Source organism: Lytechinus variegatus, chromosome 8 (assembly GCF_018143015.1).
Source record: "Lytechinus variegatus isolate NC3 chromosome 8, Lvar_3.0, whole genome shotgun sequence".
NCBI lineage: Eukaryota > Metazoa > Echinodermata > Echinoidea > Temnopleuroida > Toxopneustidae > Lytechinus > Lytechinus variegatus.
The window spans coordinates 16,247,186-16,269,853 of NC_054747.1; the positions used below are offsets into that span (position 1 = coordinate 16,247,186).

At 37.9% G+C, this 22,668-nt stretch overlaps 1 protein-coding gene across 1 annotated transcript in view; it reads left to right on the top strand.

Annotated features, from left to right (window-relative positions):
- Positions 1–22,668, top strand: part of LOC121420050 — a 63,224-nt gene that overhangs the window by 38,207 nt on the left and 2,349 nt on the right. The window contains exons 6-14 of the mRNA XM_041614576.1: positions 2,993–3,109; positions 3,617–3,798; positions 4,357–4,453; positions 4,993–5,182; positions 5,815–5,940; positions 6,998–7,227; positions 11,188–11,940; positions 12,671–12,743; positions 22,588–22,653. Coding sequence (XP_041470510.1) covers positions 2,993–3,109; positions 3,617–3,798; positions 4,357–4,453; positions 4,993–5,182; positions 5,815–5,940; positions 6,998–7,227; positions 11,188–11,940; positions 12,671–12,743; positions 22,588–22,653 — 1,834 coding nt within the window. The remainder of the gene's footprint in view (positions 1–2,992; positions 3,110–3,616; positions 3,799–4,356; positions 4,454–4,992; positions 5,183–5,814; positions 5,941–6,997; positions 7,228–11,187; positions 11,941–12,670; positions 12,744–22,587; positions 22,654–22,668) is intronic.

The following is a 22,668-nucleotide window of genomic DNA, read 5'->3' on the forward strand; positions in this document are numbered from 1 at the left end:
TCTCTACTGTTAGTGATTATGTAACAATTGGCTGTCCATACTTAAACCACAACTTTAAACCTGAGTTTAAGTTAAACCCGATCTCAGAATACGGGCCTCTGTGTCAAATAATCAAAGCCAGTCAGAGTACATTGTACATAGTGAATCTAGTCTCACTGTTTCAGACTCTGCATTGTGCACTATGCAAATTGCGAAAAACCAAGGGTATCTGCCTGAAGACTATTCAATTCAATTCAATTTATTCTTTTCCATTAAATAACAACAAAATATGTACATTTGAAATACAAATGTATATACAAAAATAGATCAAATATATAAGCATAATAAATCAATATTGTGAGTGATAGAAATAAATGGAAAATGGGAACACCTGTAAATTTTTTTTTAAAGCTTGTAAATGGCAGGAGTCCAAAAGTTAACAAAATAAAAATATAATAATGATAATAATATTAGATGGCGCATGTATTTGAATGCAACGTCTTACCCCCTATCCTCACTAGGAAAAAACAGTGTTTACAATGTGTTCACATAATGGATTACATGAGGATATTTTCACACAATTAAAATGCTCAAATTTATTAATGTATAGAAAATCCCACATTGTGGACACCGGACAATGTGGACACCTCCTTAGTGGAGTGCTTACAGTACTGTGTACACATAGTAGACTATGTAAGGATGTCATTCACTCAATGGAAATACCCATATTTATCAAGTGTAAAGAAAATCCCACACTGTAGACACTGGACAATGTGGGCACCTAAGTGGAGTGTTACGGTTTGCTCACATAATTCAACTCAATTCAATTTGCATTTATTTCATTTTCGATAAAAACAATTATGATGCAAGGTAAGAGAAACAATATATTTACAAGCATGAGTAAAAATGAAAATGAAATGGGGAACTGCATATATAAACCATGGAATATGTGAGGATGTTATTTACAAAATTAAAATGCTCAAATTTATTAGTGTAAAGAAAACCCCACACTGTGGACACTGGACAATTTGGAAACCTAATTGGAGTATGTACTTACAGTGTGGTCACATTATGGACTATTTGAAAATGTAATTTACACTGTTAAAATGTTTAAATTCAACATTGGTAAGACAATCCCATGCACTGTTTACACCTTAGTGGAGTGCTTACAGTGAGGTCACATAGCGGATTAAGTGAAGATATCATATTACGATGGAGAAAATAATATATTCATCTGGACTTACTTTGATTGAAACAGAGAACAGTTTCATGTCCGATCCGGAACAAATGGACCAGTGTCTCTGGGAAAGCTGAACAATAAAAACAATTTGGAGATATTTTTTATCTTGTGAAAAAATGCATTGGTCCCGATGGCATTGTGAAATTTTGAGGTATTTCATTAACCACTCACAAGAAGAGTCCTGGATCGGACGTGAATTTGTTCTCTGTTTTAATCAAGGTAAGTCCAGATGAATAGATTTATTTTTTCCATCATAACTTGACTTTCCTTAATGAATCAATCCTTACATCTGGAGATATCATACTCCTTATATAAATGCTCAACTTTAAGAAAAGTGAGTTGATGGTTTCACACTGTGGACCCCTCACCAGTGTGGATCTTCACAGTGTGTTCACATATAGTGGATTACATGAGGATGTTGTTGACATGATTAAAATGCTCTTAATTTGTAGTGCAATTAAGATTCTTCACTGTGGACACTGGACACCTCAGTGGAGTGCACACGATGTGGGAAACATTGTGGACTATGTGAATATTTCATACACTCTATTCAAATGCTCAGATACAAAAGTGAGTTGATGATTTCACACTGTGGACACCACTAGTGTATGCACATTGTGAACTATGACATTGTTATTCATGCTATTCAAATGCTCCATACGAGAGTGATAATGACTTCACACCTTGTTCCATACTGTGAACACATTATACAACACACAATCTGTTTCTATCACAGTTCAAAACTGTTTTACTTGCTTGTGCTTGGGGTGCGAGGTTAGTTTTACAGCTTTATCTTCTGTTTTTGTAGTAATTTTTCTATCTGCAAATGTGTAGGAGCTTTTGCAATTTACTTCAGGTCTGTTTATTTGTGTTCATTCATACATAACTCTAAATGTATTTAACCTTGAACTTGTTAATGCATGGCAAGAATTTAGTATGCATGTCATATAAGCCATATTGTGATATCATACAGGCTTGTTTGCATATTGTGATAATCATTACTTGTTCCTACAATTGATATTTTCTTGTCCCTGCTTTCTTGGCCCTCCCCTCGATCTCGCCCCTGTCCCTGCCCATGCCCCTACACCCCTCTTACTTTTAATCCCCTCATTCTAGGGTTTCATAGTTTTAGCAATATATGATTTATTTCAAATATTTTCATTGTAAGCGCTTTGTATGGGCCTTTTGGGAAAAACGCAGTATACATGTAAGTACAAAATATTATTATTATTCTATCCAGACTCATCCTTTTTCCTGTCCCTTCACTGGTTTCTCGGTCCCTTCCTTCTCGCCCCTCCTTCTATACCCCTGCCCTTAGTTCTTGCCCCTCTCCGTATCCCCCTACATATATACTCCCCCTCGTACTCTCCTGTTGATATTTTCTTGTCACTCTCTCCACCCTGATTGAAACTTTTGACAACAAGTGTGTCTCCACGCAAAGACTAGCACATAAAAAACTTGCTGTTCATTACAGAAGGCATGAGTAGGCTGCAATTCAGACCCTTTACTCGAGTAAAGGGTTTGCCAAGCAGACTAGTCTTCATCTCTGTCCCTGTCCCTACCCTTCCTTCTCTCCCTGCCGTGTACTTCTACTACCCCTCTTCCTCCTTGTATCCCCCATACTCTCCTATTAATATTTTTTGTCCTCTCTGTCCCCCCCCTCCTCCACACCTTTCCTTCCCCCGGCCCTCCCCATCCTCGATCATAGTACTTCACCCCACCTCACACTCTCCTTTCAATCTGTTTTCTTTTGATTTTTTTGTTCTTTTGTAGATTTTCTATCAGCATGGTGGGAAAGCCATGGTTCTATTCGGAACTGGGGGAGAGACGGTGGGAGGCTCCCTGTGGGCTATACCTCTCGATGACATCATTATTTGTAACATGACACAGGTATGTTGATATGATTTCCGTGTTTATCTTGAAGGGCAATACTTTGTAGTAACTATATTAAAAATTAAAAGCAATCCTCTTCTGATGTGCATTGAATAGGCTCACAACTTTGTATTATTGACTACTGAAGAATTGCGATGTAATTTTCTTACCCCTGCCTACATGTGGTAACGTGAACAGTATGTCAGACAAAAATTATTGAACATAAAAAAATATTGTTGATTTTGCATTATTCATGAAAATTTTTAATGCAGACATAATGGAAAAAAATTTCCTAAATGGGTTAAAAAAACCCAGTGGTTTTAGAAGTTTTTTATTAAGGAATTAATGGTAGAAAAATGTAAAATTTGTTCAGACTGTTGCTAGGAGATTTTAAGAAATTTTCTTGACGGCCATTTACTGTTATAACTTTGGTTCCTTGAGCCAGGTGGTCGTCGCACAAATTGTATTTGAATTACAGTATTAAGTAGTGATTGGTTGATATTGTGCTTTCTCATCCTACCTCAGGCAAAGGTCATCTACACTGACCCCTTCAAGGGTGTGATGACGCCCCCTGTCCTTGTTGACCTCACTGGCGATAGGGTCAAAGACATTGTGATGGCCATGTTCAACTCAACCGTTATAGCGTTCAATGGTCAGACGTATCAACAGCTTTGGAATTACTCCATGCCTTCTTCAGAATCCTACAGGTAATAGTTTGGAAATGTTAAATAGCATGTGAAATAGGTGTTGGACATGATATCAGCATTTTCAATAATTTATTTTCTTGTATATTTAAGCAATTATAATACCACATATAAATATCCGTTTGTTAAGTGCTGCATACAGTTATATTGGCTTCAGCATATCTACTTTGGTCAGGTTTATGAGCATTGAATAAAATCCTTCCTTTACTTCACTTTGGTGGAGATTTGCAAGTTGTACAAGGGTTGCCTTGTGATTGTTGATAAAAATATATAGAGACTTATTCAAGGATCTCCTCCGCATGACACTAGTTTTATTACCCCAACCCCCTTATATAAGTTACTATAAACAATAATAAGAAAATCTACTGCCCTAAAACACATACAGATACAAGAGATCTTCAAAATCGATTGTACATCTACATTGAATTGTTACCTACATATAGAGAATTATGAAATATAGAGATTACAAGATTAATTGTATCTCTAATGTTCAAACCACAATTAGATAAATCAACATATTGAACAAATATGCTGCAAACTCTTTTTATTTAATTCTTTTAGTACACCAGCTGCTGGTTTCTACAATGATGATGATGTGCCTGACTTCATGGTTGTCTATAACTATGGACCTGGCTACCCTCTCTACTACTATGTACAGGTAAAATCATTCAAATTCAAATACACTTCATTCACATCCATTAAAAAGGTACATACATTAATTATACATCTATTAACAATGATAGTAATAATGATACAATATTTATTTAAACAATGATATAATTCAATGCATTAAATATTGAATTTAGTTGCAGCGGTTTGGCTGAAGTGTATATTCATATTGTTATCTTTATCACATGTAGCTCTGTTTTGCATAGTATATATATACAACGACAAGCAGTAAGAGCTGCTGCAGTAAGTGTGCATTGTCAGGAAAGTTGAATTTAAAATGGATATATGGAAATCAGGAAGTGCACCAAAAATTATCAAATACTTTGAAACTATTGAACTTATTGAATAAATAATTGATTTTCATAAAAGAATCTAATTCATGATTATGGTACACTGATTGATGAGTATCTTTGCTTTGTACTTATTATTTGTGTGAGCTTCCAGCGCCTTGAGCAATTTCCATAAGTGGCCATGGCGCTTGACAATAACCAATCACATTATGTCTTACTTTAATTTCACTCCACGAAGATCAACATCTTGGATGGAAGGAATGGGCAACCTCTTCTCCAGAAGAATATCATCAGCTCAGGTTCAGCAACCACCTCCCCACTGACCGTGAGTACAGAAGGGTACGGCAATGATGCATTCTTTTACTGGAGACTAGCTTGTGAAGGGCATGAGCAAGAGACAGAAGCTTTTAGTTTTACTGGAGAAGGAGGTAATGCCTTTTTGTTTGAATTATTTCTGAGTTCTCTTCTTTTGAAAGTCTTATATTATTTATTCACTTTGGATTTTTAGTTACTATTTGTTTCATAACACCGATCTAAATGCTTGGTAGGTCACCATTTTTTAGCTCTATACTTGATTCTATATTTTTGAGATTATTCTGTCTTGACTTTGCAGTGGGAATGAGTTTTATACAATGTAAATTTCGGGTCAGAAGGCCAAATTTTAAAGACATAAGTGCATGGCATAGTGACATATTAATGTAATAAATAAATCTTCATTAAATGTGGAATCATGAATTGATTCATTTGTGAGTGACGATCTGACAAGATTATAAAAGCTTTTGAAAATTTTAAAGTTCTATTTGCAATATGTTTCAGATCTGGCAGTGAGAGAGTCATCAATTATCCATCTTTATTCTAAATTAGCCCTTTGTGTAATAAGGAAATTGGTTTTGATACTTTATATTATATTATCTTTGTATAAATTGCAAAACTATGGGTTTATCATTAAATAACTTTTCTCTTTTTCTTGAAAATAATTTTGTAATCTCTTTATTCTTTTTTAAAATTCAATCTTTTTGTGCTCTTTTTTTCCCTTCAATTGACCATTTGCTGGTTCTAGGTAAAAGCAAGGGCTCTTTAAGTCGAACCAATTTTTGTCGAGAGAGGTTCAATTCAGGCTCTGTGACCACAGGCAGCCTTCTCAATCAGCATATGGATGTACCTGGACAGGTCGTTTACACATCAGGTAATCCAAGGCATTTGAAATTGTATTCCATCTGCTAAGAATTTTATAATATGGCATATTATGGTAATCACTTCATTACACATGGCTTGAAAACAAAGGATGAAAAAATGAAAATCCATATTTTATAGTACGGAGTGGACATTAGATTGTCGAATTGATCGTGGGCCAGTGCAGCACCAGATTGACAAGGCTCCTTCCCTTTAATTGTTGAACGCCAAACAGGGTAGCAGCACCTACCATCTTTTAACGGCTTTTGGTCTGACACGGCCGGGGATTTGAACTTCGGACCTCCCGGTTGTGAGACGGACGCTAACACACTGGTTACACACGCATTGTTTGCTGCAATGTTTCAATATTACATCACTCGAGAAGAGATGTGTGTGACCTTTGCAGGGCTCTTTTCATTCCATAAATAATCAATTATTAAGGTTGCAAAAGGCTAGATTCTTTCCGGAAATTTTGGGAAATTTCCATGGAAAGTTTCTGGAATTTTCAGCTGCCTGGAATTTTCAGCTGCCAGGAATTTTTAGAACTTTCACAAAAAGTGATAAATTCTGTTTTTAAATGCAAAATATGAAAATTTCCAACATATCTTCAAAATTCCAGAAAATTGCCGAAAATTTACAAAATTCCCAATAAATTCCTGTCTATTCCCATGGAAAGTTTTCACTACATTCCCATGAAATTTTCAACACTACCATAATGCTGTGTGGTGCAAAATCTAATGTTTGCAAGTGAGTGAGGTGTAAGGAGAGAGTGCACAAAGTTCAGCTTTGAACTTAATCAGACTTAGGTTTTTTATGAAATATGTTGTATAGGATTCTTTATAATTCTGTAATATTATTGTGCTATTTAATCAAATAATCACCCTTTAATATTAGTAATGATATAGTAATATGGGATTTAGTATTTTTAAAATAACTACTCTTTTGTGAAGCAGAGGAAAATCTACTGAATTGGCAATCTTTTACAAATTTGCAATGCTGTAACATTTAGGATATATATATAGATAACCCTAATTGTGTATAAATTTATATACTCTTATTCCTTGTTACAGCTGATCGCTTTGAAGATGAGCATAGGTATACAGTAAACGCTACCCGTTTGGCCATGGATTACCTGAAGAAATACCCTGAAGTGATACCCGTCATACTTGATGCCCAGAAACAGGGCGATAAAGAGGAAGAGAGCAAGTCCCATGAAGATGATGATCAGAAAGGAGGCAGTGCCAAGGAAGAAAATAAGCAGTCAGCTACTGATTCAGCATTACCAAATTCTCACAATCAGGTAAGTTGAGGTAAAACTAATACAAAAAGCCAGAAGTGGGTGAAGCTCTAAGTCATATTAAGTTCATGGGAGTAATACTAATACAGACAATATTAATAATGATAATAATAGTGATAATAAGAGTGCTAATAATGATAATGGTGATGATAATTATGTGATCTGTCTTTGACAGATCACCTCTTAATTTCGTTAGAATTTTGTTATTTATTTCTTTATTTATTTATTTTTACGGATTTTTCTTGTCGCCAAGTTATCTCAAAATGGACTTGGTCAATTTCATTGAATTTCATGTCATCTATAGGATCTGTCATGGACACGTCAAAATAAGCTTTTCAAGGTCATCAGGTCATGATGACGTCATCTAGGCGCCATTTTGTAAAATTCTTCATTTTATCATATCTTCATTATCAATTATCAAAAATTAACAATATTTACATGACATTAACTTCAGGTCAAGGGTCAACTGTCAATGTCATCAAAGGTTATGTAAAGGTCATGACGCGTGCGTCAAAGGTAAAAAAATTCTTCAAATGGCCTATAAAAGTTTTTGGGTACGTTTCAGGTCATTCTAAGCATTTCAAAAATTTGCGCGCGCACACGCATGCGCGCGCGTTTCCGCGCGTAATGCCTTAACGCAGTGCAAAAACACCGTTTTTTTTACACCATTGCATTGATAATATAATTCTGAGCAATTTGATGCCTTTATCGACCTTCTACGACCAATAATAACGAAATCAACCCCCGTTAAAGTTTGCAGCACGTGTGCGCGCGAGCTCTCACTATAGGCCATATATGGGCAAAAACATGCCTATTGCAAATTCACTGTAGCTCTTTAAATAGTCCGTTGACCCCCCATTTTTTTCATATATCGATAGAGTATGAGTTGTAGATATGATTTCATGTCACCATTGTCCCTAAATTATATCGTGACGTCATCAAAATGGCGCCTAAACTAAAAATTTCATTTTTGTCTCACCTGCGAAGCAAAGTGAGACTATAGGCGCCGCTTTTCCGACGGCGGCGGCGACGGCGTCAACATCAAATCTTAACCTGAGGTTAAGTTTTTGAAATGACATCATAACTTAGAAAGTATATGGACCTAGTTAATAAAACTTGGCCATAAGGTTAATCAAGTATTACTGAACATCCTATTAGAGTTTCATGTCACATGACCAAGGTCAAAGGTCATTTAGGGTCAATGAACTTAGACCATGTTGGAGGAATCAACATCGAAATCTTAACCTGAGGTTAAGTTTTTGAAATGTCATCATAACTTAGAAAATATATGGACCTAGTTCATGAAACTTGGACATAAGGTTAATCAAGTACTGAACATCCTGCATGAGTTTCACATCACATGGACCAAGGTCAAAGGTCATTTAGGGTCAATGAACTTTGGCCAAATTGGGGATATCTGTTGAATTCCCATCATAACTTTGAAAGTTTATGGATCTGATTCATGAAACTTGGACATAATAGTAATCAAGCATCACTGAACATTTTGTGCAAGTTTCAGGTCACATGATCAAGGTCAAAGGTCATTTAGGGTCAATGAACATTGGCCGAATTGGGGATATCTGTTGAATTCCCATCATAACTTTGAAAGTTTATGGATCTGATTCATGAAACTTGGACATAATAGTAATCAAGCATCACTGAACATTTTGTGCAAGTTTCAGGTCTCATGATTAAGGTCAAAGGTCATTTAGGGTCAATGAACTTTGGCCGAATCGGGGGTGTCTGTTGAATTACCATCATAACTTTGAAAGTTTATTGGTCTAGTTCATTAAACTTGGACATTAGAGTAATCAAGTATCACTGAACATCCTGTGCGTGTTTCAGGTCACATGTCCAAGGTCAAAGGTCAATGAAATTTAGCCGAATTGGGTGTATTTGTTGAATTACCATCATAACTTTGAAAGTTTATGGATCTGATTCATGAAACTTGTACATAAGAGTAATCAAGTATCACTGAACATCCTGTTCCAGTTTCAGGTCACATGATCAAGGTCAAAGGTCATTTAGGGTCAATGAACTTTGGCCATGTTGGGTTTTTTTGTTGAATAACCATCATATCTCTGTAAGTTTATTGGTCTAGTTCATAAAAAGAGGACATAAGAGTAACCATGTATCACTGAACATCTTGTGCGAGTTAGAGTAGTATGCAAAGTCAGCACTGCTGCTATATTGAACCGCGTGATGCAGGTGAGACGGCCAGAGGCATTCCACTTGTTTAAAAAATGATGTCATCAAATTTATGCAAATTTGGCTGTAACTTCTCGAATATAGACCGTTTTTCGCCCAGATTTCAATATGTCGTAGTTGAGAATGTATTCTTTCTCCTCAGTTAACATGAATATTCGTTTCGAGAAACGCATCATTGCGTAAAGCGATGAAAAGAGGCATGTCATTTTTCCTCATTTTGCGTGTAATCTCTATGGGACATGACTTTTTCTCAAAACTAGATTCGACATTCCTCTATTTCGTGAGCCATATCTCCATTTTTTCTTGTCAGTTTTCTTTAAGCTTTTAGTATGTTGTAGCTGAGATTCTAAGCTTTCGTAAGTGTGCCCTTCATTTTTTGATCAGATGCCGGGATCATGACCGTATTTCACTTGCAAAATTGGACTTGTAATTCTCAAAATTGCTTACGTGTATTATCGTGGCTTTGACTACTTTCTAAAGGGCGCGGGTTCGAGTCATGGGGTAAACATGATGATTTTTTTATTTTTTTTTCTTTTTGCCACTACTTACATGATCCTTTATGATAATTAAAAGGTATAAAAGTTTAAATTTAGCAAGATAAAACAGATTATAATTGCTTTTTTCATATCACATGTGTTTTGCGTGTAATCTCTATGGGACATGACTTTTTCTCAAAACTAGATTCGACATTCCTCTATTTCGTGAGCCATATCTCCATTGTTTCTTGTCAGTTTTCCCTGAGCTTTTAGTATGTTGTAGCCGAGATTCTATAAGCTTTCGAAACGTGCCCTTCATTTTTTGATCAGATGCCGTGATCATGCCTGTATTCCGCTTGCAAAATTGGAATTGTAATTCTCAAAATTGCTTACGTGTATTCTCTATGGGGAATATCGTGGCTCAATGGATAACGCATTTGAATTACTTTCACAGGGGCGAAGGTTCGAGTCCTGGGGTAAACAAGATTTTTTTTTCCATTTCTTTTTTCTTTTACCACCTCGTACATGATCCTTCGTGATAATTTAATGGTATAAAAGTTAAAATTTCGCAAGATAAAACAGATAATTACTTTGTTTCATATCACATGTATTGTCATACATGAAAGAGACCCTTTTAAAAGTGCTTTATCATCTAAAGTCTTTCACAAGTATTCCATCTATAATGAATATTCCGTCGTCATCATGAAGATCATATTGATCTGCATGAACATGGTAATAGTGATTACGATGGCGAGAATTAAGACAGACCACCTAATTCTTCCGCATGACGAATTAAATTCTAGTTATTATTATAAAGATAATGAAAATAACAAAAATATTGATAACAATAATAATGCTAACAATAATAATACCATAAGACTAAATAAACAAGTACAATAGAATCTTCAAACTAGTTAACTTTTGGCAGAAATGACTTTTAATTTGAACCAGCCTTGCCAAAAATAATTTCCCTCACTTGTGAGCAATCCTGAGCAAAATTCACAATATGACAAAGAACCTGATACAAAAAATACATTTTAGTAAAAATGATTGATTTAATGTTATATAAATTCAGAATTAAAAAGTTGTTACCGGCCAATGACCTCTGAGCTTCCCTTGATTTGCTTCTCGATGCTGGCCTGAGCAAGGACAAATATCTGGCCTTAGCCTTGTCATTGGCCTCAGAGGTCTTAGAGAGTTTTGGCTTCTCAGCCTCGTGGACAGCACTGGCTTGCTTAATGCTTCATTTTCATCTTTCTTACTCTTCCGCTTTGTGCAGGATTCTGAGCCAACAACAATACCACCTCAATCTAGGACACATTCATTAGACTTCCAGAATGAATATGACAAACTTTTGGCAAGACTGTCTGCCCTATCAGACAATCTCAAAGACCAAGACAATTCTCCTGATGACCAGGAGTTCAAGTCCCCTGACCAAAGAGATTCTCCTACCAAAGCAACCAACCTGGAAATCAACTCTGACAAAAGTGATAAGATCCCAACAGAAAGCTCTCAGGCAAAAGAAGAAACTGAAGCTGTTGACGTGACTTTGACCACAACCTCACCTTCTGATGATGATGCGCTATTATCTGGAGATATTGCAGGAGGACTTAAAGACCTTGGACTTCCAGAATCTTGGTTTGATTCTCCGAAGGAGAAGAAATCAGGACAAGAAAGTGGTGATGAAACTCCCCAAGATGACCTACAAAACCTTTCAGAGGAAGAGCTTGAGGGAATCCTCAAGGACCTTCTTGAACTAGACCAGGAAGCAAAGAATGATGGAAAGACAAAGAGGTTTGTGTCGAAACGCAACGCCAAGATGTTTGCCTCCAGGTCGGACACGCCAAGGTATAAGCAACACCAAAGATCTAGACGTCACGCAGGACTCCATGATGAAGGAGGCATCCAGAGGCTCATCTCTACTGGTACCCTGGCTCCACCTCTTAGTCCGGTCCTGGATGACCTACCCAGCGATCCAAACAGCATTGATGTCATCTTTGCAACTTACTGGTTCTATCCCAAACCAAATAGGGTGAGATGCTTACCTTCATCTCTTTAGCATTTTGTAAACCATAATAATGTCTTTATGAAAAGTATTAAACAGATTAAGAAGAGGAAAGAGATGTTAAAAATACATGAAGTTGTACAGTTTGCCAGAAACGCAGTAGGTAAATAGTGTAGTCTACCTTACACTACTAAAGTTGCCTTTTCTGTAAATTAAATGTAAATTCATGTAAATTTAACATATTGAAAGTAAATCAGTTTTTGTCTGGTTATTTATACATCCTTGATGACAACTTTTAAATAGTGACAGTTGTATAAAATTTTATTGTGACAGATAGCTAGAAATCACTATTGGTATAAGTGATGGGCAAACTATCACTTCAGAGGCAAGCTGAATGTCGCCATCTTCCTGAAGCAAACCGGAGGAAAGGTAGCGAGTAAATCTGGCTTTTTACAATGTTTACACAAAATTGTTTTAACTTTACATGTGTAAGTAAAACAACGGTATTCAAAATTTGCAAATTCAATATTGAAAAGAGTTGGTATATTCAGGAATATGAATTTCATCAGAATATATTAAAAGATGATGGTTGCCTCATTACCAGTCATTAAAACTTTGAAATGAATTATAAACCAGCACTGTGAATTATTCAAGAAGTGCTTCCAGTGATATTGCTTTTTACAAAAGAATGTGTTATGTATATTGTTGTGACAGCATCCTATGAAAATGTCTTCTTGATGCTTTTGGTTTGTTTCAGATCATCACAGCAAGAGAGCAGAAATGCCTTGATGATTGGACCAATAATGAGCAACAGAGAATGGATCCCAGTAGTGAGTAGTCATTCATTTTAACCTTTAATCAAATAATTTCTACTCTCGCAGTATTTATTGTCTCGTATGCCTGAATACGAGACTGTGTGCGTTTCAGGAACTTGGCCACTTTCAAAGTTTAATGAACTCACACCATGTTGAGAATATGTGTTGAATTGGCATCATTATGAATTAGAAAGTTTATGGATGTAGCTCATGAAACATCGACATAAGGGTAATCCAAATATGAATGATTGTTTTGCACATGTCTTAGGTCACACGATCAAGGTCAAAGGTCTGTTGGGACAGATCTGAGTATTTTGGAGGATTTGGTGGAGAAAATGTTATGTTTCTTTTCTAAAAAACAAAAACAAATCAAACACACCAATCAATCAGACTAGGAAAAAAAGGGGAAAAAACTAAACAAGCAACAACAAGCACGGCGACTCAAACATCCCAACTTTTTAGTATACGTGATCATTCAAGAAAAATAAGCACTTGACAAAATTACGGTTCGATGACTTCAATTTATAATTAAAATGATTCTAATGCTTTCTCTGACAATGTTAAAGAGTGTTTACAACTCAAAGAAATGCCTGTATGATTTATCCAATAAATTGAAGACAGTACACGTTATGTCGAATATTCAAAGAAATATATAGCTCTATCAGTTTATAACAGAGTAATTGATTAATAAAATAGGATATCAACTTCAGAATTCTGTGAAGACTCGCAGTTAAGCAAAAGCGTTGAGAAGTTGACTTGTCTACAAAAGTTGGTGTCTACTTGGCGAATTGAGTTGTTCGACCTGAACTTGGAATGATGAAATACGTAGATAGGCCTGTCGTTTACATCGGAGAGTGGAAACGAGATGAATCATCGATATCAGGACAAAACTCGTCAATGGTGAGGGTCTCAGTGGAACCTGACAATTATCAAAATAAAACAAACGGTGTCCTAATACACTTATCGTCGTCGAATACAGATAAACGACCTCAAAAAGTGTAACATCTCATAAAAATGACAATGAGAATTGTCTATTTAGCAACAATTCTAAGAAAAGTACAAGTACATCATGTAAAACCAGGCTATATGCCTTTAAGAAATTCGACGAGAATGACTTTCGTAATGTCAAGGTCGAATAGCAATGTTCACTAGTACATTGGAAAACTCTCCATAATACCGACAAGTGAAGATCGCTTAAATACTAAGCTGTCTACAATGACATATAAATCAACGTAAATAATTTCAAAGATCTATTTTTTTTGCTTATAATATTCGACATTTCATGTGGATGACACTTTACTGATACAAAAATAAAGTCGTCTACAAACGTACTCGGCATAATTTCTTCAGTACAAATACTTTGTCAAGAAATTAGTTATATCAAATATCTCTTTTCTCATTTTACTAGAAATGTTATTATAAATATCAGAGTACATACCCGATAAATATCAGGAAAAAGACGTAGGTAAAAAGTCAGCTAAAACAGGAGTCCATTTCTCCTCTACAAAAAGAGCAGCCCAGACAGCATCGGTGAGGTACGCTGTTGGGAGCTAAGCCGACGATCTCGGGGAGATATTGGTTCAAATCCCCATAGAGAAAGATGTAACCAAAATTGAACACTGACGACTCTACTGAAGTATCAGCAACCGGGCTTTTTTTAAGAGTCCCGTATCGTCAATTAAGAACGCACGAAACGCCCTTACAGGGCGAGATCTAATTGGTCATTTTTCGTAACCAAGAAAAACATTATTTACATATTATTACTAAGTTCGTGTCTCTTAGGGTTCAACACGTATTGGGAATGCTTTCTTTTGAAAATTCACCTGCTGTTCGGGAAATACTGTCTTTAAAATTAACAGGTGGATATTTCTTTGCGTCCAAGTAAAAAAACTAAATTGCTTTTGATTCTTTTTTTTTACACAGTATCACATAAACGAGATAAACATGTTTTTTTTTACACAGTATCCCAAGAACGTATTTCAGGCTTCTTTGATATCCTAAAATAAACTCAGAAATTGTCACTACATAAAATCCCCTCCTAGTAAGGAAGTCATGAATATGTCTTGCTTACGACAATCTATTTACAATAAACAGAACTACAAAGTATGATGAGTCATACATAATTATGATAATTACCAAACTGCAATATAACGTTCTGGAAATCAAACATGTCGTCCAGATCGAGTTTTTCGGATAGGTGTAGTGGGTGTACTCGTGCGCGAACTCTGCACTGCACTCTTTTCCACAGAGCTTGGAATTCTGCCTTTAACGATACTTTTCGACTTTGATAGGCTTTCTTCCAGACTTTCTTGATTTTCAACATATGCAACTTTCAAACGATCTATGCAAATCTGATCGCGTTTGCCATAAATGTCAAGCGTGAAAAAGCGGTCTTTGCGCTTTAGCACTTTATAAGGTCCTTTGTATGGCTGTTGTAGCGGTTTGCGAACGGAATCTACCCTAACAAACACATGCGAGCACGAGAAAAGATCTCTAGGAACATGCGTCGATCCTTGCTTCGCTCTAGTAGGGGTAAGTGTACATGACGCCATGTGTCTACGTAACCGGGAAATGTAGTCACTCGGATCTACATCAGTTCGCTCAGCCGTAACGAACTGTCCGGGTAATCTCAGAGTTGTCCCGAAAACTAGCTCTGCTGATGAGCATGACAAATCTGCTTTAACCCTATCTAGGCCAGGGGGGGGGCCTCGGAGGCCCCCCCCTCAACAAATCGCGCGATATTTTCGCCGTGCGAAATTTTTTGACCGCGCCGCTCGCTGACTTTTTACTTTCAAGTCTTGCGCAACTTTTGAGACCAATTTTGCGTCACCCGGGTATGTGGTTCCGAAATTACGCAACATTATGTAAGTGCATGTCAGACCGAAAATTGCCCAAAAACGTGATTTCGTGTACAAAGTCAATGCAAATTGTGTTTTCAACTAAAATTCATAAATGTATGATTTTTTTTGTTTTGCTGGTCTAAATGTATTCATTTTATGCTTTTTATGATCACAGAAGAGTCCCCAACAAATTTCATTGAAAAAACAATGAAAAACAAAAGGTCAAAAAACAAAGAAATACATAAGAAATTGCAAAAAACAATATAATACATAAGAAAACGATTTGATATCACAATTTTTTTCATGTACACTTGCTAAGGACACCACAAAGAGTTGCTATACCAAAAATTAGTACATTTGGAGCTTTATTTAGGGAGTTAGAGGAAAAAGTATGATTTCGCATACTAATTATGCATAAATTAGCATAATCACTTAATTACAATTCGCATGAAAAAAATTACTATACAATCTTGTAGATTATGTCCAAGGCAACCCGCGTGCCAATTTTCGGCGCGATCGCGCGGTCGATGGCCGAGATTTTAGCCTCCCAGGCCCCCCCCCCCCGGCCATATGAACTCCCAAAATACCCCGGCCTAGTTAGGGTTAATTGTAGAACGGATACCTAGGAGTGTCAAAGGTAATTGTTCACTCCATCGAGAAGGATCCTCGTAAGCCTTCAAAGCAGCCTTAAGTTGACGGTGAAATCTTTCAACCATCCCATTTGCCGCAGGGTGATAGGCGGTTGTTCGGATGCGGGTTGTACCTAACAACTTAGTCAGTTCCGCGAATAGGCGTGATTCGAACTGCCTGCCACGATCGGTGGTGACAGAGCTGGGTGCACCAAACATGGCAACCCACCTTTCTACGAAGGTTTTGGCAACCGTTTCTGCGGTGATATCGGTTATCGGGATGACTTCCGACCATCTGGTAAAACGGTCAATACACGTAAGTAGGTATGTATAACCATTCGAATGGGGCAATGGACCAACGAGATCCAAATGAACGTGTGCGAAATGCGCGTCTGGGGTACTAAAAGTCCCTTGTGGGGCTTTGACATGTCTATTAGTCTTTGACCTCTGACACGGTAGACATTCTCGGGCCCATTTGCGTACGTCCTTATTAATCCCGGGCCATACGTAACGAGCGGTAATCGCACGCTGTGTTGCTCGGACTCCTGGATGAGAGAGTCCATGGATAGCATTGAAAACTGCCCTCCTATGAGACTTCGGGACGAAAGGACGGGTGAGTCCGTGAGAAGTATCGCATACGATCGAGCCACCAGTGGTGAGCCTTGGTACTTTTTTGAGCACCATACTAGAATTGATCTCGGAATTGAGATACGCTTGCAATTCTGAATCGGTTTCTTGTGCTTCCGCAATATCCGTGAAATCAACCCGAGATTCGGTATGCAAGGCGCTGATATCTGGTCGAGATAGGGTGTCAGCCACCACATTGTCTTGACCTTTGACATATCTGATGTCTGTGGTGAATTGCGATATGAAATCCAACTGCCGAATTTCGCGGGGGCTATGGCGATCTGGCTTGGCATTTAATGCGTATGTTAAAGGTTTATGGTCGGTATAAACGCAGAAAGGACGACCTTCTAGCATGTATCGAAAATGCTTAATTGCCAAGTAAATGGCCAGCAATTCTCGCCCAAATGCGCTATACCTTGTTTCAGCAGGTAGCAATTTCCGCGAGAAGAATGCAATTGGCTCGTATGCATTGTCGTGAAGTTGCTGAATAACTCCACCAATAGCACGGTCTGATGCGTCGACCATCAAGCTCAGAGGATAATCTGAATTTGGATAGGCCAATAACGTACTCTGCGCTAGTTTCTCTTTGACTTCTACGAAAGCGGCCGTACACGCAGGCGACCACTCTAGCGGTTTCTTAGATCGCTTCTTACGATTGCGCAGGAGGTCTGTGAGAGGCATGAGGATATGCGCGCAGTTAGGTATAAATCTACGGTAAAAGTTCACTAACCCGAGAAATCCTCGCAACTGCTTCAGTGTCGTGGGGACATTGCAGTTCCGAATCGCATCCACTTTGTCCGGGAGTGGACTGACTCCATCGCGGTTGATACGGTGACCTAGGAATTCTAGCTCCGATCGGCCAAAAACGCACTTGTTTGGGTTGACGACAACACCAAACTCCCTAAGTCTTTCAAAGAGCAGACGTAGGTGGCGTTCATGCTCTTCCTCGCTATCGCTAGCTACAAGTAAGTCGTCTATATAAGCATATACGAACGGTAGTCCACAAATGACCTGATCTATGAACCTCTGAAAAGATTGCGCAGCGTTACGCAAACCGAACGGCATTCGTTCGAATTCATAAAGGCCAAAAGGCGTACATATAGCCGTCTTGCAAATATCGTCTGGCGCGACGGGTATCTGGTGATATGCACGAATTAAATCTATCTTGGAAAATATGCGCTTTCCATTCAAGTTCGCGGTGAAGTCCTGAATATGGGGCACAGGGTAGCGGTCGGGTACGGTAGCCTTGTTAAGTGCCCTGTAATCACCGCAAGGTCTCCAATCACCGGCAGTCTTTTTCGGCACCATATGCAACGGTGATGCCCATTGGCTACTAGACGGCCTAATTATGCCTAAATCAAGCATATGCTGGAATTCATTACGAGCTATGTCTAACTTGTCTCCGGTAAGTCTACGCGGCCTAGCCGTAACGGGTTGTCCTCGCGTTTCAATGTGGTGTACCACATTATGCTTAACGTCCTGTGAACGGTATACGGGGATCGTGATATCAGCGTATTCATCACGCAACATCTTCGTGTATGCATCAATAGCTTCAGGCGTGTCAAATACGGGGCTAAGTGACACGGTTTCCGTATGTCTACCTGACACTTGCATGTTCGTTAGGGGATCAATAAGCCTCGGCTTTGCCATATCAACGAGAAATTGAAAATGGTGCAGAAAGTCCGCACCTAAAATAGGCATGGTTACGTCAGCTATGATGAATATCCAACGGCAGCTGCGACGTAGGCCTAAATCTAGCGTAAGCGACTGTTGTCCGTAAGTTGTGATGCGCGAGCCATTAGCTGCGCGTAGTTTCAAGGTAGAAGGTTTAACCCTCTGTTGCTTTGTCGGGAGGATTACCGACACTGCCGCGCCTGTGTCAACCAGAAATTTCTTTCGCGAATTGATATCATTAATGTAAAATAGGCGACTATCCGGTTGACCAGTGGGGTTTGTCGCCCCAACCCTCTGGTCTATGCGTTTCCCTGACTATTCCAATTACAAGGTGCCTTGCAGCGATGCGCGTTCTCAGCATATTGAGAATGATACCAACAATATCCTCTATCTTCGGGCGATTCACTGACGGGCGTAGTATCACGTTTGTCACGCATCTTGCTTTTACTACGATTTCGACTAGGACTACGGTCGTGTTTCAGTTGCCCTACGGTTGTGGCTAGCTCACGAACGAGCTTTGTCAAATCCGCAATTTGCCTTACAAGGTTTGAATTCGCACCCTGTGTATCACCGGATTGGGCTGGCACAACTGTGATAGCATGTGACCCTGCATCAGTAACCGGCACCACGGTGTTCACGACAGGCACGTGCGCTTCAAAAATTCGGTCTGCCAATGCGGCCAGATCCGATATGGCTAGCGACTCACTCGTGGAGGCTAAGATCAGTCTAACATTATGCGGCAAGCGTTGTAAGAATAATTGCCTAAGTATACCGCTTTCTAATTTTTGATCTCCGACGAGTCGTTCCATGCGGCGCAATAATTGCGAAGGTTTTCGGTCTCCGAGTTCTTCTTCTGTGAGTAACATTTGTACTCTTCTCTGTTCCGATTCCGTCGTTCGCGCTATGATCTTTCTCTTTAGCGTCGTGTATGGCTCACTAACAGGGGGGTTTATCAGGACGTCGCGAATGTCCTGTGCTACCTCGGGTGGTAGTGTCGCGATCACGTAAGAGTATTTTGTACTCTCAACTACGATATTGCGCGTGGCAAATTGGGCTTCCGCTTGCGCGAACCATACCTCTGGATCGTTTCGCCAGAATGGCGGCAGCTTTAAGGCAACTGCTCCAAGTATGCTCTCAGAGTCAGCAGTAGATTTCGCTGCGGCATCTTCTTGTGACATTGTGAAAGAGCGCGAGCGTACAACCACTGCACTTACCCTATTCCTATGTTATTAAGAATAAGACAGTCTTATTTTAATTCCTTCAATGCTAATGTGCGTTATCTATCCTGAAAGATCACGTCTTTAAATATACTATGTATATTATATAAAATCTGTTTCGCCGCTATAAGGGTTAAGGGTTGCTATTTTGTAGCTCCCTTTCAGATCACGTCGGGATCACCATTTTGTTGGGACGGATCTGAGTATTTTGGAGGATTTGGTGGAGAAAATGTTATGTTTCTTTTCTAAAAAACAAAAACAAATCAAACACACCAATCAATCAGACTAGGAAAAAAAAGGGGAAAAAAATAAGCAACAACAAGCACGGCGACTCAAACATCCCAACTTTTTAGTATACGTGATCATTCAAGAAAAATAAGCACTTGACAAAATTACGGTTCGATGACTTCAATTTATAATTAAAATGATTCTAATGCTTTCTCTGACAATGTTAAAGAGTGTTTACAACTCAAAAGAAATGCCTGTATGATTTATCCAATAAATTGAAGACAGTACACGTTATGTCGAATATTCAAAGAAATATATAGCTCTATCAGTTTATAACAGAGTAATTGATTAATAAAATAGGATATCAACTTCAGAATTCTGTGAAGACTCGCAGTTAAGCAAAAGCATGAGAAGTTGACTTGTCTACAAAAGTTGGTGTCTACTTGCATGGCGAATTGAGTTGTTCGACCTGAACTTGGAATGATGAAATACGTAGCTAGGCCTGTCGTTTACATCGGAGAGTGGAAACGAGATGAATCATCGATATCAGGACAAAACTCGTCAATGGTGAGGGTCTCAGTGGAACCTGACAATTATCAAAATAAAACAAACGGTGTCCTAATACACTTATCGTCGTCGAATACAGATAAACGACCTCAAAAAGTGTAACATCTCATAAAAATGACAATGAGAATTGTCTATTTAGCAACAATTCTAAGAAAATTACAAGTACATCATGTAAAACCAGGCTATATGCCTTTAAGAAATTCGACGAGAATGACTTTCATAATGTCAAGGTCGAATAACAATGTTCACTAGTACATTGGAAAACTCTCCATAATACCGACAAGTGAAGATCGCTTAAATACTAAGCTGTCTACAATGACATATGAATCAACGTAATTTCAAAGATCTATTTTTTTTGCTTATAATATTCGACATTTCATGTGGATGACACTTTACTGATACAAAAATAAAGTCGTCTACAAACGTACTCAGCATAATTTCTTCAGTACAAATACTTTGTCAAGAAATTAGTTATATCAAATATCTCTTTTCTCTTTTTACTAGAAACGTTATTATAAATATCAGAGTACATACCCGATAAATATCAGGAAAAAGACGTAGGTAAAAAGTCAGCTAAAACAGGAGTCCATTTCTCCTCTACAAAAAGAGCAGCCCAGACAGCATCGGTGAGGTACGCTGTTGGGAGCTAAGCCGACGATCTCGGGGAGATATTGGTTCAAATCCCCATAGAGAAAGATGTAACCAAAATTGAACACTGACGACTCTACTGAAGTATCAGCAACCGGGCTTTTTTTAAGAGTCCCGTATCGTCAATTAAGAACGCACGAAACGCCCTTACAGGGCGAGATCTAATTGGTCATTTTTCGTAACCAAGAAAAACATTATTTACATATTATTACTAAGTTCGTGTCTCTTAGGGTTCAACACGTATTGGGAATGCTTTCTTTTGAAAATTCACCTGCTGTTCGGGAAATACTGTCTTTAAAATTAACAGGTGGATATTTCTTTGCGTCCAACTAAAAAAACTAAATTGCTTTTGATTCTTTTTTTTACACAGTATCACATAAACGAGATAAACGTATTTTTTTTACACAGTATCCCAAGAACGTATTTCAGGCTTCTTTGATATCCTAAAATAAACTCAGAAATTGTCACTACAGGTCATTTTGGGTCAATGGACTTCATGTTTTATCATCACATTAGTGTTTTCTTCTGTGAACAGTTAAAATAACACAGTTCTTGTAGAGTGCATATCACATTATATTCATTCATTAGCTGTTTTCAAAGTAAGCACTGCTGCTATATCGAATTGCGTAATGCAGGAGAGACTGCCAGGGGCGTTCCACTTGTTTATCTAAGCATGTAAATTGTGTGTTAATGTTGTCTAATGGCTCGCCAATACACACATTAATATCCTCCCCTTCCCTCGTATGTTTTAGTCTGTTGGGAAATTCTGTCCGTGAATTAGAATACTTATTTAGTAATTATGGTAATGGTGATGATGATAATATTGATACTTCTAATAATGGTGATAATAATAATTACAATAATAAAGGATTAATGATACAGTAATAATGAAATGTTCACGTATATAGCACTCCTACAAAATAAAATTGTTTGAATGCACTTCAGTTCAATTCTATTTTAGTTTATAGTCTTGCTCTTGTCCAAATTTTTTCCAGATACTTTATCTTCAACATAATTCACTTCAACTTTGTCATATCATCAACAATCAGCTCGATATATAGTTTATTAGATATTGGTTCATTTAATATTTCTTCCCAGATTTATCCAGTTAATGATTTGCTATTGCAGGTCACTTTAGTTTGCCTTAAACAAGTCATATTATTTCAATCCGCTTTGTATCAGGTCAGTCTGATGATTTTTTTTATAAAATATGAATCAATTCATTTTCATGTGGGTCACCTCAGTTGAAGTTCCAACCTTGTGACTTGAAACCTCTGATAAAGCCTACCAATTTATTATGTGGTTGCAAAAACAAAACAAACTCACCTGCAACATCTTCAACTGTTTTTGTATCATGAGATTATAAATGCAAGTCAGTTTCCTTGATGTGATTTTTGATAGATATTGAGTGTTTCCCTCCTTTTTTCAGATGAATACTATGGGCTTGACCATGATGCCTATGAACATCTGGGATCAGACCATTGTCGGAAGTTGGGTAAGTACATTGGCA